Genomic DNA, 17,750 nt, shown 5'->3' with positions numbered 1-17,750 from the left:
TCTCCTGCGTGGGTACAGGGACCCAAGTACTTGGGCTCTCCTTCACTGTTTTACCAGGCACGTTAGCAGGAAGCTGCATCAGAAGTGGAGCAGCCGACACTTGAACCCACATAGGATGCTGGCACTGTAGGCCTCAGCTTTGATCCACTGAGCCAAGCACTGGGCCCTAAACTGTTTTATGGACTTTTGTGAACTGTGTATGTGTGTGCCTTCAGAACTTTTCCCATTTCTAAGGTATAGAAAGTGGAACTGAGAGCCCTGTTTGTTGCTGGCTGTTGGCCATGGATCACTCTCAGGTCCTGGGCGCTGTTCTCATGTCCATCCTCAGGTGAGCAGCAGTGCATGGAGTCATCTCACGCTTTGAAGCCCTGACTTCCCTGCCTCCTGCCAGCCAGGAGCACTCTGCTTTTAAAGGGTGGTGTGATTGGGGCAGGTCCACCACCCAGATGATCTCCCCTTGCCATTGCATGCAACATGCTCACAGGAATGATGTGTCATCATTTTCACAGATTCCACCCTCACTCAGAAGGGAGAGATTAGGCAAGGGTGAGTGCCACTAGAGGCCTTGTTGAAATTCTGCCCACCACCTATGAGAATGTCCTTTTTAGGGCTGGCTTTGTGGTGTAGCAGGTTAAGCCTCCGCCTGTGACAACGGCATTCCTTATGAGCACTGATTCTTATCCTGATTGCTCCACTGCTGGTCCAGCTCCCTGCTAATGGCCTAGGAAAACAGCAGAAGATGGCCCAAGTGCTTGGACCCCTGAAATCATGTGGGAAACCTGGAGGAAGCTCCTGGCTTCTGGCTTTGGCTTGGACCAGCCCCAGCTGTTGTGACCATTTGGGGAGCGAACCAGCAGATGGAAGATTTCTTTCTTTCTCTCTCTCTCTCTCTCTCTCTCTCTCTCTCTCTCTGTAACTCTTTCAAGTAAATAAAAAATAAATCTCTAAAAAATCTTTTAAAAAAGAATGCCCTTTTTGGGTAATACACATGGGAATCTTCACGGATAAAGGAGTATGAAAACAATTTACTCTCAAGTGGTTCAGGAATGTATATGTGTATGCATCTCATACATACACACAGAAGGAGGCTGGCATGTGAGCTCTGAAGTGTGATAAGGCTAAGGGGACCAAGTGTAAATGGTTGGCCATCCTTGTAGTGCTGTTGAAACTATTCTGTAGGCTTGAGATTATATTTTTGAAATATATCAAAAAGATGTCAGCCATCATACCACCCTAGATGCCCTATCTTGTGTAAAATGTATTAAAAAGAAGACAAAAGGCCAGTCCTTGTGTAGCAATAAAACAATCTTGGTTTCGTTTAACTCTAGAAAGGTGTCTTGCCTTTTCCACATCAACCTGCTTCAGATCTAGAATAGGGAGTCACGTGGTAGGAAGAAAGGGGTTCTTCTCCTCCTACCCATTGCTTGTTTCAGGATTTCTGATGCATCCTCCGAGGGAACAGGGTGGTGAGTGGATGGCGTACGAGACATACAGGGAAGGTTTTACCTGGCAGCCGTGTTATCTGATACTGGCTACTCATAGCTGTGCTCATAGTTTAAGGCTGATTCTTCTGGTGTGTTTGTGGGTTCTACAGAGCCACACACTCCTAGTCACTGGGGAGTCTCACTTGCCAGCCCCAAGGCAATCTGCCCCCTATGGGCTCCCTCACAAGGCAGCGTCACACCTGTAGACTGCTATCACAGAGAGAGCTCCTTCAGGGTGAGTCCAGGCCTCTTCTCTGTGCCTGCAAGGCCCACATCTGCATCATGGAAAACATGTACATGCCCTTTGCTCTGAAAACTGCTAGAAATGGAGGCTATTTCCAACATGGCCACCCAAAAGGCACCCATCGGTCAGTTTCTGCCTTTAGTTTTGTCCAGACCTGGAATCATGACAGATCCTAGTGATGCCATTCAGGATGCAGTTCCTTTATTAAGCTTAAGGCTAAAGAACCCATCCCACTTGCCCCCAGGGGAGGGGGAGGGGCTCCCAACACTGGTGATAACTCTCAGAAACATCTCTAACACCCAGCTCCCTGTCTTCTTCTGTTTCAGCCCTTTGAGTCCCTCTTTGTAGGTAGGGGCAGGGTCACAGCACTAGGTTTTCAGGCATCCTCTTTCCATGATCTAGCTTTGGAATAGGGGTAGTTGGCATCTACTTTTGGGGTCATCAGCCCAAACAGGCAGACAGCATCACACTTAAATACCCTGCTGCATGCGCTCATTGCTCTTCCTGGTTTATTGATTTTAGATATTATCTATTGATTCCTACTGTGGAAAATGAAGATATGACCTCTTACATCACCCCTGGCCCCACTTCTCTTCCTTCCATCCTCTCAGAACAGGTATAGCACACTTTTTGGTTTAATCAATGTAAATTATTTGCGTAATTGTTGTGTATTATTTACAGCTGAACAAAGTGGTATGTTATGGTATTTCCTTCTTTGTAAGAATACTTTCTTTGGGATTGGCATTTTTTTTTCTCAAATGTCATTTTTGCCAACTTTCTGTCCTCTGAGCAGCTCTTCCCACGTTATCCAGGGGAATTATAAAACTCTGCGGGGGGTCTTTTCTGAATGGTCTAACATCCTGTGACCTCTGGATTTCATTGTTTTTCTGGAAGCTCCTTATCAGGCCTTCTCTCCCCTTTCTCCATCTGAATCTGTTCCTCTCCAGGCCTGCTGCGCAGGGGGGCCTTGGATTTCCCTGCTTCCTGATCTAGCTCTTCTTTCATGGCTTCATGATTTATAGCTTCATTTGGTTGGTGCACATCTTCCATTAACTCACTTTAAAAAAGGATGTAGAATGTAGGAAAGGACTTTGCTTTTTCTTTCTTTCTTTTTCTTTTCTTTTCTTTCTTTTTTTTTTTGAAGGCTGCATATCTGCAAATGCCCTTCCTCTATCTCACAACTGATAACTTTGTTAGGCCTAGTGTTCTAGGTTGGAAACAATTTTCCTCAGCATTTTGAAAGCGTTGCTCCTCTAGGTTTTACTGATGCTTTAAGAAGAATAATGCCATTTTTAGCCCTAAATAGTTGAACATGACCCATTTCTTCCTATGCCAGAAGCTCTTAAAATCTATTCTAGTTTTCTGAAATTTTTAATGATAGGCCTTGATGTGGGTGTTTTTAAGATCTTTTGTTCTAAGTACTTGATGCTTTCCTGTGGAAACTTACTTTTCAGTTTAGGAAAATTTTCTTGTGTTATTTCTTCTATAATTTCTTCTTATCTATTTTCTCTTTTCTTTCTTCCAGAAACTCCTATTAGTTAGCTACTGACCTTTGAGCCTCTGGTTTTTTGTTTTGTTTTTCTCCTTTTCAACTTCTGTCATCTTAATACTACTTTCCCAGAGATTTCCTCAATTTTATTTTTATTTATTTATCACTCTAAGTATTTATTTGAAAGGCAGAGTGACAGAGAGATTGGGAGAAGCTGGCTTGCCAAGCACATTAGAAGGAAGCTGACTGGAAGCAGAATAGCCAGGACTTGAGCCAGCACTCCATCGTGGGATGCTGGCATTACAAGTGGCTGCTTAACCTACTGTGCCACAATGCTGGCCCCTTCAATTTTGTTTTCTAATGATCTGTCTATTTCCTTTTTATCTCACTGAGTTTTTCTGCTTCTAAGCACTCTTACTGCTCCCATCTTGAATGACCATCATGATGACCCTTTTCTCTGGGGCCAGTAGTTCTTTTTGTTTTGGGCCCTGCTGTCGCTCTTGTTCTTCCAGTCCTTTTTTCGACTGGTGTTGGTCACTCCCTGTCATGGTAGAGGTGCTTCTTAAATGATTATCTCTATTTTCATTCTCAGTAAAGAGTAAAACCTCCAAACACCGACCAGAAGCTGTGCGTGGCCAGGCTTTCACAAGGTGTATCTCACTATGAACCCTCTGCAGGCTCTGCGTGAGCCATCCGGGTTTACAGTGAAGGGCAGGTCCACTTCTTCAGAGAAGTCTCTCCCCGCCTGGAAGGTCTGCACTGAGCCAGCATTCTCGGTGCCGGGCACTGCGCCTTTCCACCTGCAGACTTGCTTCAGTTCTCTGTGTTCACACCACGTTTCTCCTTCACCTCTCCCTGTAGGCAGTATCCTAGGTCTGGAGTCTATCTGGTGGTTTTCCTGTGTACACAGTCCCTGTTCCCTTCCCCAGATATGGGGGCAATGTTTCCTGCTTTCCTGCAGCGGGCAAGAGGGCCTGGGGTGAGCAGGTCTCTGCAAAAGTTGAGCCTGTGCCCTGTCCACCTATTCCTTACCCACCTCCTTCCTTCACTGTTTTGGCTTCCTCTTTCTGAATGGTTCTGGGGTTCTGTGGTGCAGACCAAGTTGCCTCTCCTTGTGACCCCACCTCTGCAGCAGCATCTGATGTTCAGCTCTGTTCTCTTTTTATCTCCTTTTCTTCTTCCAAAAATGTATTAGCGTTTCTAGTCCAGCATTTCTCTTGGACTTGTGCTTTCTTTCATTATTGTTACTCCTTTGCTGTCATTTTAGAAATGTTTTAAGAAAGAAACATATTCAGTCTACTACGTTTTAACAGTTTACTTATGTACGTATGTAGTGTGTGGACCGATGCATATGCCAATAATAAATACAAATATTTTCAAGTGATCCAAAAGATGAATGGTAAAAACGTCTCCCTTTTACCATGCCTTCACTTCCTCCCCAGAAGCACCCAAGTTACCAGTTGCACTGTCCTTCCAAACTTTAATACTTGTTCACCTAGACATATACAAAGGCTTGTAAATAGAGAGTAATGTGTTTTATTTTAAATGAAGGAAGGAGTGTCTTTGCCTATCCCTGTAAAACTCATATTTTAAGTAAAAGACACAGTCTCCTTTAGTCAGATTTCAGGTTTTATTGATGGTGGTAGATATATTTTTAAAGATTTATTTATTTGAAAGTCAGAGTTCCACAGAGAGAGATTAGGCAGAGAGAGGTCTTCCATCTGCTGGTTCACTCCCCAATTGGCTGCAATGGCCAGAGCTGCACCAATCCGAAGCCAGGAGCCAGGAGCTTCTTCCCAGTCTCCCACGCAAGTGCAGGGGCCCAAGGACTTGAACTGTCTTATACTGCTTTCCCAGGCCATTGCAGAGAGCATGATCGGAAGTAGAGCAGCCAGGACTTGAACCAGCGCCCATATGGGATGCCGGCACTGCAGGCGGCAGCTTTACCTGCTACACCACAGCACCAGCCCCAGTAGATATTTTCAAGGGACCATCCAAGTGCTCCTTCAAATAACCTGTGTCATTGGCTAGCTGTGGGTGTGCTCAGGGGCACTGGCAGGGGGCAGTTGTGGGTGGTACCTTCCGCTTCTTGTGTGGCCCTGCCTCCTCTCTGCCTCTGGGCTGTCCTTCATGTCTTCCTGTTTTCACCCTCCCCCAGCACCTGGATGCGTTTTTGCTGGCTCATGGCTCCCTGGCTGGGCCCTGGAGCTGAAGAAGTGATCCATGCTAGCTGAGGGTTACTCTGCATGGGTTTGCACACAGCCTGCTGCAAAGGCGCTATGGGAAGCATAGCACGCAGGCCACATCTAGCTTGAGTGGGCTACTCCACCCGATGGCCCCTAGTGGTGACAGCGCTGTCACTCTTCATCCCTGCAACAGGGCCTGCTGCTGCCAAACCAGACCTGATCTCCAAACTGGAACGGAGAACTGCACCCTGGATCAAGGACCCGAATGGACCAAAGTTGGGGAAAGGCTGCCCTCCAGGTGAGTGTAGACCCACCAGGTTCTTTTTTTTTTTTCTAAAGATTTATTTGAAAGGCAGAGTTACAGAGAGGCAGAGGCAGAAAGAGAAAGAGAGAGGTCTTCCATCTGATGGTTTGCTCCCCAGATGGCTGCGATGGGCGGAACTGTGCTGATTCGAAGCCAGGAGCCAGAAGCTTCTTCCAGGTCTCCCACATATGTGTAGGGGCCCAAGGACTTGGGCCATCTTCTACTGCTTTCCCAGGCCATAGCAGAGAGCTTGATCGAAAGTGGAGCAGCCAGGACTTGAACTGGTGCCCATATGTGAAGCCAGCACTGCCAGCTTTATCCACTATGCCACAACACCAGCCCCAGACCCACCAGGTTCCAAAGGGCAAGTAGAGGGATCTATGTAGTTATAGCAAGTCACATGATGTTAGTTCTGCCATGCTTATCCTGTACTGGCTGTGCACCAGGCCCTGTGTCAGACCCTGGGTAGATAAAGAGAATAAGGGCTTCACCCTGACTTCAGAGTGTAGAACAGTTTGGGATACTTACTGAGACAGTGCAGAAGACATGAGCAGACATGCTGATTGGAGCTGTGGCAGAGCTAATGGGAGGAGACACATACGGGACGTGCATGAGGGACCCGTTGGCTTGTAGGTCTGTGAGCCTCTCCTTCCCTCCTCCCCTCCTCCCCTCCTCTCCTCCTCCCTTCTCCATTCTCCCTGGGTGTTCTGTGACAGCACTGTGAGCCTGTGAGAATTATTTACTGGCTGGCACTGGTATACTTCTGCACCAGCCCTTTGTCTAAGGCTCATGAGGAGACCCACAAATGTTTAGCCTCATTTCTTCTAAATCCTCACAAGAGGATTAGAGCCACTTGTTCCTCCAATGTGTCTAGAGCCAAGTTAAACTTAAATTAAGCTCATTAGCATCTGGTGTCCCATGATCCCGGGGTGGCTGTCTGGATAGACTGGGAGGCTGGCAAAAGAACTCACAAGGCTTAGCAGCAACTCTTGGGGTTACCAGGTGGGCTTTCATAGGTGGGTGTGTGGAAAGGCTTAACTATGAACAGAAGCCACTCGAGAGCTAGATCACATGCATCTTTTCTGGTTTGTGTGAGGGGCACTTGCTAAATTTGGAGTTGTCTTAGTTCATAGAAGACCACAGAGTTCTAGGCAGCAAAATCAACTGCATTTTCATTTTCTCCAAAGGGAAAAAGAAGATGGTGGCAGTAAGAGAGGTAGACACACAAGCCTCGTGTGTAGAATCTGTGTCGCTTCCAGCTCCTTCTGTGGAGACGTGTCCCTCCTACTGCAGTTCCAGCATCCATGAAGGAGACAGAGATGCACCTAGGAAGATCAAGAGGACTTACCGACCCCGTTCCATTCAGAGGTCATGGTTTGGGCAGTTCCCCTGGTTAGTAATTGACCCCAAAGAGGCCAAGCTCTTCTGCTCAGCCTGCAGAGAAAAACCCACTCTCCATGACAAATCATCTCGGTTAGTCAGAGGTTACACCGGGCCTTTTAAAGTGGAGACTTTAAAATACCACGAAGTCAGCAAAGCACACAAGCTCTGCATCAATACTGTTGAAATCAGAGACGACGTCCCACAGGCCACCCTGGTTCCAGAGATCTCCAGCGACCTCATGGCCAACATGGAGCACTTTTTCCACGCTGCCTACTCCATTGCATACCACTCACGGCCCCTGAATGACTTTGAGAAGATTCTACAACTTCTCCAAAGCACCGGGACCGTGATTTTAGGCAAGTACCGAAATCGCACGGCCTGCACTCAGTTCATCAAATACATCTCAGAGACTCTGAAGAAGGAGATTCTCCACGACATCCGGAACTCCCCCTGTGTGAGCATGCTGCTGGACAGCTCCACGGACGCCTCCGACCAGGCCTGCGTCGGCATTTACCTCCGCTACTTTAAGCAGATGGAGGTGAAAGAGTCCTACATCACTCTGGCCCCTGTGCACAGCGAGACGGTGGACGGATACTTCGAGACCATCGTTTCTGCCCTGGATGAGCTGGACATCCCTTTCCGGAAGCCTGGCTGGGTGGTGGGTCTGGGAACCGATGGCTCCACCATGCTGAGCTGCAAAGGAGGCCTTGTGGAAAAGTTCCAGGAGATCATCCCCCAGCTGCTGCCTGTGCATTGCGTGGCCCACCGGCTGCACCTGTCTGTGGTAGATGCTTGTGGCAGCATCGATCTGGTGAAGAAGTGTGACCGGCATATCCGAACTATCTTCAAGTTTTATCAGTCATCAAACAAAAGGCTGAATGAGCTGCAGGCGGGTGCGGCTCCCCTGGAGCGGGAAATCATCCGCCTGAAGGACTTGAACGCCATCAGGTGGGTGGCCAGCAAGAGGCGCACGCTGAGTGCGCTCATTTCCGGCTGGCCTGCCCTGGCAAGCCACCTCCAGAGCGTGGCAGAGGCGGGGGGCCAGATTGGACACAGGGCCAAGGGCATGCTGAAGCTGATGAAGGGCTTCCATTTCATCAAGTTCTGTCACTTTCTTTTGGACTTCCTGAGCATCTACAGGCCTTTGTCTGAGGTGTGCCAGAAAGAGGTCGTGCTAATTACTGAGGTGAACTCCACGCTGGGACAGGCCTATGTGGCGCTGGAGACCCTCCGTCACCAGGCAGGGCCCAAAGAGGAAGAGTTCAATGCCAGTTTCAAGGATGGCCAGCTCCATGGCATCTTCCTGGACAGAATGGAGATGGCAGAACAGCGGTTCCAGGCAGACCGGGAGAGAATGATCCTGACCGGGGTTGAGTACCTGCAGCAAAGGTTTGACACAGACCGGCCCCCACAGCTCAAGAACATGGAGGTGTTTGACACCATGGCCTGGCCAACTGGGCTCGAGCTGGCCAGTTTTGGGAATGACGATATTCTCACCCTCGCCAGGTATTTTGAGCTCTCCCTGCCCACAGCGTACAGCGAGAAGGCACTACTGGAGGAGTGGCTGGGCCTGAAAGCCATTGCCCAAAACCTCCCGTTCTCCATGCTATGTAAGAATGCCCTGGCCCAGCAGCACCGCTTCCCCTTGCTGAGCAAGCTCATGGCTGTGGTCGTCTGTGTGCCCATCTCCACCCCCTGCTGTGCGCGTGGGTTCAAGGCCATGAACCGGATCAGGACTGATGAGAGGACCAAGCTGTCCAATGAGGTGCTCAACACGCTCATGATGACGGCAGTGAATGGCGTAGCAGTCACAGAGTACGACCCCCAGCCCGCCATCCAACACTGGTACCTAACTTCCTCGGGCCGGCGCTTCAGCCACGTCTATGCAAGTAAGTACAGGCAGAATGCATGTATGTGGACAGAAACAGCCAGAGAATGGTACCTTGCCCAGTCCTATCCTGAGCTACAAGATCGTCTAGGCCCACAGGGGTTGTGAAGTTTCTGTAGTGTGTCCAGCCTTATGCTAGGCCAATGGGTACTGGAGATGTGACACCTACCCTCAGGGAGCTTATGATCCATCTGGAAAGACTAGACACAGGGCACAGTGCTGTGTGCAGGAACTTCTGGAGGTTGTCTGCCCAGGTTCCAGTTCCTGCTCTGCTGCCGTCTAACTAGTTTTGCAGCAAGTCAGTCTCTTTGTGCTTTGTTTTTTTTAACCTGTCTGTTGGTTAGGGAGCATGGGGAGCACCAAGCAGCCTTGCTGGACTGTGGTTCTTGTGCAGGGACCAGGCTTGAGGGGGTTAGGGTAGAAGGGAAGCCAAGCCACTAAAAGTAGTCACCAAATTCTCCTCTTCCCACGCAGGCACTCAATCCCAAAGAAAACACATTCACTTCTGGGGCTCTGCAGGTGATTTGTGTTTGCTTAAATAGGGACAGGGCAATGGTGTTTTTTTTTTTGTTTTTTTTTTTTTGTTTTTTTGTTTTTTTTTTGACAGGCAGAGTGGACAGTGAGAGAGAGAAACAGAGAGAAAGGTCTTCCTTTGCCGTTGGTTCACCCTCCAATGGCCGCCGCGGCTTGCGCGCTGCGGCCGGCGCACCATGCTGATCCAATGGCAGGAGCCAGGTACTTATCCTGGTCTCCCATGGGGTGCAGGGCCTAAGCACTTGGGCCATCCTCCACTGCACTCCCAGGCCACAGCAGAGAGCTGGCCTGGAAGAGGGGCAAGCGGGACAGAATCCGGCGCCCCGACCGGGACTAGAACCCGGTGTGCCGGCGCCGCAAGGCGGAGGATTAGCCTAGTGAGCCGTGGCGCCGGCCCAAGATTTATTTATTTGAAAGTCCATTACAGAGAGAAGAAAAGACAGAGATCTTCCACCTGCTGGTTCATTCCCAGATGGCTACACCAGTCAGGGCTGAGCCAGACCAAAGCCAGGAGGTTCATCAAGTTCTCCCACATGAGTGGCCAGGGCCCAGGCACTTGAGCCAACTTCTGCCTTTCCAAGGCCATTAGCAGATCAGAAGTGAAGCAGCCAGGACTCGAATCCACATCCACATGGGATGCCGGCACTGCAGGCAGCAGCTTTACCCATTACAACACACCACCAGACCCTTTTTTTTATTTTTTTTATTTTTTATTTTTTTTTTGACAGGCAGATTTATTTATCTACTTATTTATTTGAAAGGAAAGTAACAGAGAGAGATGGAGAGATAGAGAGAGTCCGAGATCTTCCATCTGCTGGGTCACTCCCCAAATGGCTACAACAGCCAGGTCTGGATCAGACCAAAGCCAGGACCCAGGAACTCCATCCTGGTCTCCCACATGGGTGGCAGGGGCCCAAGCACTGGGGCTGTTTAATGCTGTTTTCCCAGGCACATTAGCAGGGAGTTGGATCAGAAGCAAAGCAGCTAGACTTGAACCGGTGCTCCAGTATCTACTGCTAGTATCACAAGCAACAGCTTAACCTGCTGTATCACGATGCTGGCCCCAGTAGTAGTTTCTGCTTTCATCTAACTGTCGTCTTCCTACTGATTCCACTCTTCTGAGTCTGTGGTCATCAGCAGTAGGACTGGGTCTCAGGGTTGACAGAGGCTCTGCTGGAAACAGGGCGGCCCTGGAGCAGCTACTGGGGAGTATGGAAAAGAGACCCCTCCCCCTATGAGACAAGAAGACTAGAGGATGCACCTCAGTGGCTCCATCCCTCAGGCACCTGTTGGGTGTGCTGTTTGCAGTGTTCAATCCCGTGGGGGTGAAGGAGGAAAAGACGATATCAGGTGTGCCCTTGAGCAAGTTATTCTTCCACAGGGTGGCAGACCAGGCACACCCAAGGAAACAGAGAACACTCAGACCGGGTGTGCTGACACCTCCTTCCCTGGCAGACACTGAGGATGTTTGTGGATGGATAATTCTTTGGTGTGGGGACCCTTCCTGGGCTTTAGCAGCATTCCTGGCCCCTACTCATTGGATACACACAGGATGCCAGCAACAGCTCCTTGCCCTGCCTAGTTAGACCATCAGAAGTGTCTTTAGACATTGCCAAGTATGCCTGGGGCAGGAGGCAGAGGCTGAGACTCCTGTACCAGGGCATCGGTGAGGGCCGCAAAGCCCAATCCTGGCCGTGGCCTCCATCTGGCCTGGGTGCTCTCTTCACCAGGCAGCCATGGGGGCCAACCTGGATGTGTGCAGGGATCGCTGTGTGTTTTTCTCATTGTCGTGCTCTTTCCTCCTACACAGGTGCAGGGCTCAGGAAACAGGAGGTGGGCGCACTCCATACAAGGGGGTCTCTGACCCAGAAGCAGCCCATCACACCCTCCGGGGAGTCAGAGGAGGTGCTGAAGGACTGCATCACAGAGCCTACCGAGAGACTTCTGTACCCCCACGCCAGCCAGGGGGCCCCTGAGCTGTCTTGAGGGAGGGGCATCAGAACTGTGCAAACGAGGAGAGGCCCTCTGCAGAATCCAGACTGCCCTAGTGTTTTCCTTCAGTGGGGTTGCTCTCTAAAGATGGCTGAAGCCTGCATCACTGAAAGGCAAGGTAATTAGGAGGTACACCACCTGTTGCCCAAGGCCACACACACCCCCACCACCAAGCACAGCAGTGCCCTCAGCACACAAATATACTTAAAAGGCTCTTATCTCAAGTCCCTTTCTGAGGTGCACCAGGAAGTAATCATGGAAGATTTCACCTCATGTTCTGGTGGCAAGTGGACTTCCCTGAAGCGGGAGAGACTGTTGGAGGGAGGGGCCTAACAAAGTGCCCCAGCCCTCCAGACACACTCCTAGGGAGCGTTCCAGAGAGGCTGCCACAGCCTTAGTGACAGGGAGAAGGTCACTGTTGGGAGTGACGAGGACCATGCTCTAGGGACGGCTGGCCTGCCCTCAAGCACTCGTGTGTGTCATTGTGGTGGGGTCTGGCCCCCTGGCTTCTGTGGTGAATCAGGTGGGAAACACGCATCACAGAATGTCTCGCCCTCCTGGGGCCTGCCTTTAGGATGACACAAAACTTTGCACAGAGCACTCATAGCTCCTGGACAGGGAGGACAGGTGCTTTCCCTGGAAGGGAGCCTGAGTGCCCACCAGTTGAGCACTTGGACTTGACCCGTATCAGGCTGGGCCAAGTTTGGAGCTGGAAAGTTTGGAATCCAGCCCTGGCTCTGCTGCAGGCAGTGGTTTGGCCATGACTCATCCTTCTTTTCTGTGCCTCAGTTTCCCTATCCTTGAAGTGCAGCAGAAAATCCAAATGCCTGCTAGCTCCCATCTGCCATGGGGTTAGTGAGTGAGAGAACCTGGAGCTTCTTGAGAGAAAGACCTCCGGCCTGCGGTATAGACTTAGATGCCTCAGCCGCTGCCCTCGTCTTAGTGGGACAGGTATGCATTTCGCCACCAGCCTTTCTTGTAGGGAGGGGTACCCTCCAGATGAACCAGCGGCTGGACAGCCTGCCCCACTCTTCCACAGGCTGCCCCGGGGACTGTGCAGAATCGCCAGGGCCGCCTGTTGAACATGCCCAACCCAGATGTGCAGAATCAAGTCCCCCTAAGTGGAGCTCAGTGCTGGGGGTTTGTAACTTGCTTCATGGGCTTGCTCCAGCTTAGGAACCAGTGTCCTGAAGGCACAGAAGGGCCTGCGGCACTCCAGATCCCCAATCGTCCGTGCCTTCTCTTCCCTTTTAGCCCAAAGAAAAGCACTTTCCCTTCCGGGGCAGCTTTGTCTTGGCAGGCTCAGGCGGCTGCTCACCTGGATGAGGACGATTTTGTCCGGGTCCCACCATCCTTAACAGTGGTTGGGTAATACGGGACGTTTGAGGGAGGGGCGTCTCTGGCCCTGCCGCACGCTCGTTTCAGATAGGCAGAAAGTAGTATTCTTTCCACACCATGCATGCCGCCTGTCTCCAGTGGGTTCCTGCTCTGTGCTCCAAGCCCTCTGGTTGGGCCTCTTCGCCAGCAGTCTGGCCTTTGCCAGAAGGTGCTGGAAGCCCCTGAGATACTGGCATCCAAGCACCTCATCGCTGTCACAGCACTGCTGGTTATCCCCTCCCTTCCCATCACCCTGCCCTTAGCACTTGGCCATTGCTTCCCTGTTTTTGTGGGCTCAGGTCAGGAATTCCTTTCTCATGTTCTGCCTTTAACCAATGGCACTGGTGGCGGTGGCTTGCTTCCAGCCCTGTGGGCCTTGAGTTCTGAGGGGTACCACAGGCCTTTGGAGCTAGAGCTCTGGCAGGCGCCACTACCTGTGTGGCCAAGATGGAGCACAGTCTTCCCTCTGTGTGAGTTGCCATGGGAGTTCACGCTTTTGCCTGGGCCAAGTGCTATGGACCTGATGGGATGGAAAAGAAAGGGGGACTTTTTCAAGCATGTCGTAGTTCCCACCCCTTCCACAGGGATTTCAGACTGAGGAGCTGTTCCAGCAAGCAGCACTCTTCCCTTTGCATCTTCCATCCTGTAAGGGTCCCTCTGAGAAAGGGGACTGCTCCAGGGAGCCAGCAGGTGTGGGTGTCTTTGAGAGCAATTCTAGAACATGGGGAAGCAGGTGGGGAAGGCCCCACCCCCTCTACACCAGCAGACTCTGAGGATGGCGAGAAAGCCGGTCTGCTTGGAGCAGGGCGACTGAAAATGTGATTTATCCTAGGTCTTTGCACAACCCAAGGTTCCCAGGGTGTCTTTGCCAGCTGCAGGCAAAGAAGAAAGAAGAGGACCGATGTTCTACCCAGGGAAGGGGTGTGGTGAGCGCCCTCACTGAAGTCCAGCCCAGGCTGACCCTGCTTCCGGAAGCTTCCTGTCTGTGCTTCTCCAGAAAGCCAGCAGAAGGGCACCAGGAGTGGAAGGAGCAGGCCCTCTCCCTTGGCTCTCGACCCCACCTCCTTCCCACCCATGATCCTGACAGTGCCTCCACATATATGTCCTGGCTTTTCTCCCTCCCTGTCCCTGAAGACCGATGCCCACCGGGGCTGCCATTCCAAGTAACCAGCTTTATACCTGACACTTTGATTTCATAGCCACAGAGACGCCAGGTGGGAATGAGGAGCTGGGCCCTTTTCTTGGCCAGGTGCATTAGCCTAACCTTCCCTGGCCCCTTGCTTTTGTGTCCTGCATGGGGCAAGCACCTGGGGTGCTAAGTACAGACAAGGTGAAGGTGGGCCAGTTCCCTCACGTAAGCATCTGTGTTGCCAGGGACACCAAGAACAAGAGTGACTGGCCTTGGGCATTCTCACCTCTAGTTTTGCAAATGAGGTTTTCAAAAAAAAAAAAAAAAGTAAAAAAGTTTTATTTTTTTTAACCCTTTGCTATCTGAATAAAGCAGAGTTTATTTCGACACGTGTTTATCCGGTAAGTCCCTAAACAAGAAGGAGAGAGAAGCTGATCAAAGCTAGCTGGATCTCCTCCTTCCAGGCGAGGACAGGGCCAGGGGCAGAGATGGGCAGAGGAAGCGTGCGAGTGCGAGTGTGTGTGTGTGTGTGTGTGTGTGCATGCGTACTTTTCTAGTGAGTTTTGATTTCATTCCTCTGCTGCCCTTGCAAGTGAGCCCAGCGAGAGTTGCAAGGCAGAGATGAGATGCTGAGGCAGTTTTAAGCAGGTGCGGGGCTGCTGCCGTACATTTATTTAGCACCTTGTAGTCTACCCAGTGCTTTCACGCGCATAATCTCCTCGGGTCTACGAGGAATAAAAGAGCCAGACTTCCAAGGAAAACCCCTCTATTTCCACCAGTAGTGAGAGCGGCTCTACCAGACCTGCCATGTGACAGAGGGCTCGCAGGATCCCTTCTGGAGCCAGCGTCAGGCTGGCCTTGCCACTGGGACCTGAGCAAAGGTTTACAGAGGCTGGGGTACAGTCAACTCTTTGCGGCTGAAGACACCCAGTGTTATTTGTGTGTGTGTGTGTGTGTGTGTGTGTGTTTTCAAAAGGACGTTAAAATGACCAACTGAAGCCAAAGCATAGGTAGGGATGCTCTTAGACTCAAGTCACAGCAGTCAGAACTGCTTGAACTGGCTCCCACCCGGCCAAGAAGTTCTCCCAGAGTGGGGCGGGACAGTCTCCTTTACCAGCTTCCCAGGGCTTCCCCTTGCCACATAGACCTCCTGCTGGGACATGGGATGCCAGGGCAGGCTCCACGTTCAGGTTGGGCAGTTCTCTTAGCGGGACAGGCTTCCAGGGAAGGCGGCTCCTGGCAGCAAGGAGCCTCTTCCATCGCCCTTGCTGGAAGATGAGAGATGGCACTGAGGCCCAAGGAGGTGTTGTTCCCCTGCCTTTCTTTACCAAGAGCACCCATGACACCACTGTGCTGCTGCCTTGGAAACGCATCAGCCCTTATGTTGGGGGACACAGGCAGGGCCTCCTCACTGCGGGTCTTCCCATGAGTCAGCATGGCCCTCATTCCTGGAAGCCTTTCCTGCACCAGGGACCCTGGTGGGCTCCTGTTTGGGTTGGGCCCTTGCTCCAACTCTGCAGATGCTGCCTTTGAGCACAGCTCTGGCTGCACTCAGCACCTGTGCCCCTGGGGATGGGTGCCCAGAGACTTCGTCTTTGAACATTTTGCCACGGTCAGGATGGCTGCTAGGAGCCCTTTGTAGGGTGGGCCTCTGTCTGGAACCCCCCTAGCTCACACCAGAAGGACCCCAGAGTGTTCTGCTCTGCTGGGGAGACACGAAGATCTGTTGGAGGCAGGGGTGCTGGTGACAAGGGTGGCTTTTAGTCCAGTCCCCAACAGAATCCTCACTTCCATCTGAGACCTCACTGGCATGGCCTTTCCTGTCTGCCTGACATGATGCTGCCTCAGCAAACAGTCTCAGCTGGGATGCAGGCTCCTGAGGCTGTGCTGGGTTTGTGGGAGACACTGGGTCAGGAATGAGTTCTGCTGCTTTCACTGATGAACTGTGGGGCTGCAGGGAAGTTCCTGCAACCGTCTGGGCTGCAGTTTTGTCATCAGCGAAGTACGTGGATTACCTTACCCTTTAGGTCCCTTCCTCTAAAACCAGAGTTCTATGAGACAGATGTGTGGTAGATAGTGTGGAACTGTCTTTTGAGAAGCTGGTTAGTCAGGGAACAGTTTATCTCCAAGGAGCCCGTATCATTCAGTCATAGTCTAGGGGGCCTGTGGCATGAGCCTGTGGGCCCAGGTCAGGCTTCTGTGCTAGGAGTAGGAACCAATCTATGGCTTTGATCCCCTTGCACCCCACGGTATCACACAGATGATGCTGGGAATCACGTGCAAATTAACACAGAAATGAAACATCAAGGAGAGTAAAACAACAGTAGAAACTAGACACCAGAAACAAGCTGGTGCTCACCAGAGCAGAGGCCAGGAAGGAAAGAGCTTTCACTATGGAGTTGGCATTTTACAGAGAATTGAAACAACCCAGGGAAGAACTCCTTTGAGCCAGAGAGAGGGAACTCTCCGGGTGACTCTGGAAAGACTCCATGGACCAGCCTGTTGTACTCATCCCCTGGTTACCAAGTGTGCACTGATCCTGGGCCAGTGTCCTCACCAGCGCACACTCCTGACGGGGATCCTAACCATCCCTTACAATGTCTCACCTCCTCTAAGGAGTCTCCCACATTTCTTCATCTGAATTCTCATAATGGGCATTGACTATTTTGAAGATAGGTCTCTTGATCAGAACATACCACTTCTCTACGCGATCAGAGGCTCCTGGGAGGCTAGGATGGCATTTTACCCCAACACACTCCTCCTACCGCCAGTTTGCAGGAACTGAAGGAGGGCTGATGGTATTTTGTACCTCAAACCCTGTATCGCCCACCCCACCCCTATCTCCAGCTTGTGAGACTGCTGAATAGAGGGAGGAGGCCTCCCACTTGAGAACAGGGAAGGGTGGATGGCTGGTTCCTGCTTTGGGGGAATAGCCAGGAGCTCACATGGCTGGCAGGGAGTCAGGACAAGGACAGGCACGTTTCCCTTCAACATCCCGTGGGGATCGCTCCCTTTCCTGTGTTCTGCTGCCACTGAGGCCAGGGAGCCACTCATTACAGTAGAAGTTACCTGGGTGCAAGAGGTATGTTGGGTCAAAAAGCCTAAGGACACCAGGCTCCAAAGCCCCTTCCAGCTCCGATGGAAGAAACTACCCAGCCTTACCATATAGGTGCTGCCACGTGCTGTTTCATTTAGCCCTCCAGCAACCTTGTAAGAGCTGCCATAGTCCTATTTTATCCATCAGCAAACTGCAGCCCTTTGCACAATTAGCCCGGGATCTGATCCCAAGCCCCCGCTGGGCTGGCTGCAGACGGACGCTACCTGAAGAGGGCGCTGCCCCCTGTAGCCCCTCTCTCCTCCCACGGGGGCTCTGATTTTCTGTCCCCGCGTTCCCCCAAAACGTCCTCAGCTCTTGCCCGGGAGCTACGTGACCCGAGGCCGCCTGCATCTCCTCCTACTCCAGACCCTGGGCCCACGCCCCCGCCCCCAATGCAGGGCGGCCTGGGACCGGAGTTTCGTAGAGGCCCTCGGGCCGAGCCAGCGCGTCTCGTTATGAGGCACAGAACGCCTCAGATGACCTCCGAGGTGGGTCCCCAAGCCCCTGCGTTCTCCTGCGATTAGAGAGCAACAGAAGGCTAGCGATGCCCACACGGACGCGCCCCGCGTCGCCGGTGGGTCCTGGGAGACGCGCGTGCGCAGGCCGGGCGGGCCGAGCGCCCTTCAGCCCCGGGCCTGCCGCG

At 51.7% G+C, this 17,750-nt stretch overlaps 1 protein-coding gene across 4 annotated transcripts in view; it reads left to right on the top strand.

Annotated features, from left to right (window-relative positions):
• Positions 1–14,397, top strand: part of ZNF862 (zinc finger protein 862) — a 33,144-nt gene extending 18,747 nt beyond the window's left edge. For 3 of the 4 annotated variants that reach the window (XM_051836977.2, XM_008250092.4, XM_008250091.4), the window contains 3 exons: positions 5,597–5,701; positions 6,895–8,979; positions 11,323–14,397. In XM_051836977.2, coding sequence (XP_051692937.2) covers positions 5,597–5,701; positions 6,895–8,979; positions 11,323–11,498 — 2,366 coding nt within the window. In that variant the 3' untranslated portion in view covers positions 11,499–14,397. The remainder of the gene's footprint in view (positions 1–5,596; positions 5,702–6,894; positions 8,980–11,322) is intronic. The other variant, XR_515406.4, reaches the window with a different exon arrangement.
• The last annotated feature ends 3,353 nt before the right edge of the window (positions 14,398–17,750 follow it).

This window comes from Oryctolagus cuniculus, chromosome 7 (assembly GCF_964237555.1).
Source record: "Oryctolagus cuniculus chromosome 7, mOryCun1.1, whole genome shotgun sequence".
Lineage (NCBI taxonomy): Eukaryota > Metazoa > Chordata > Mammalia > Lagomorpha > Leporidae > Oryctolagus > Oryctolagus cuniculus.
This window is presented reverse-complemented; position numbering and strand designations above follow the sequence as displayed.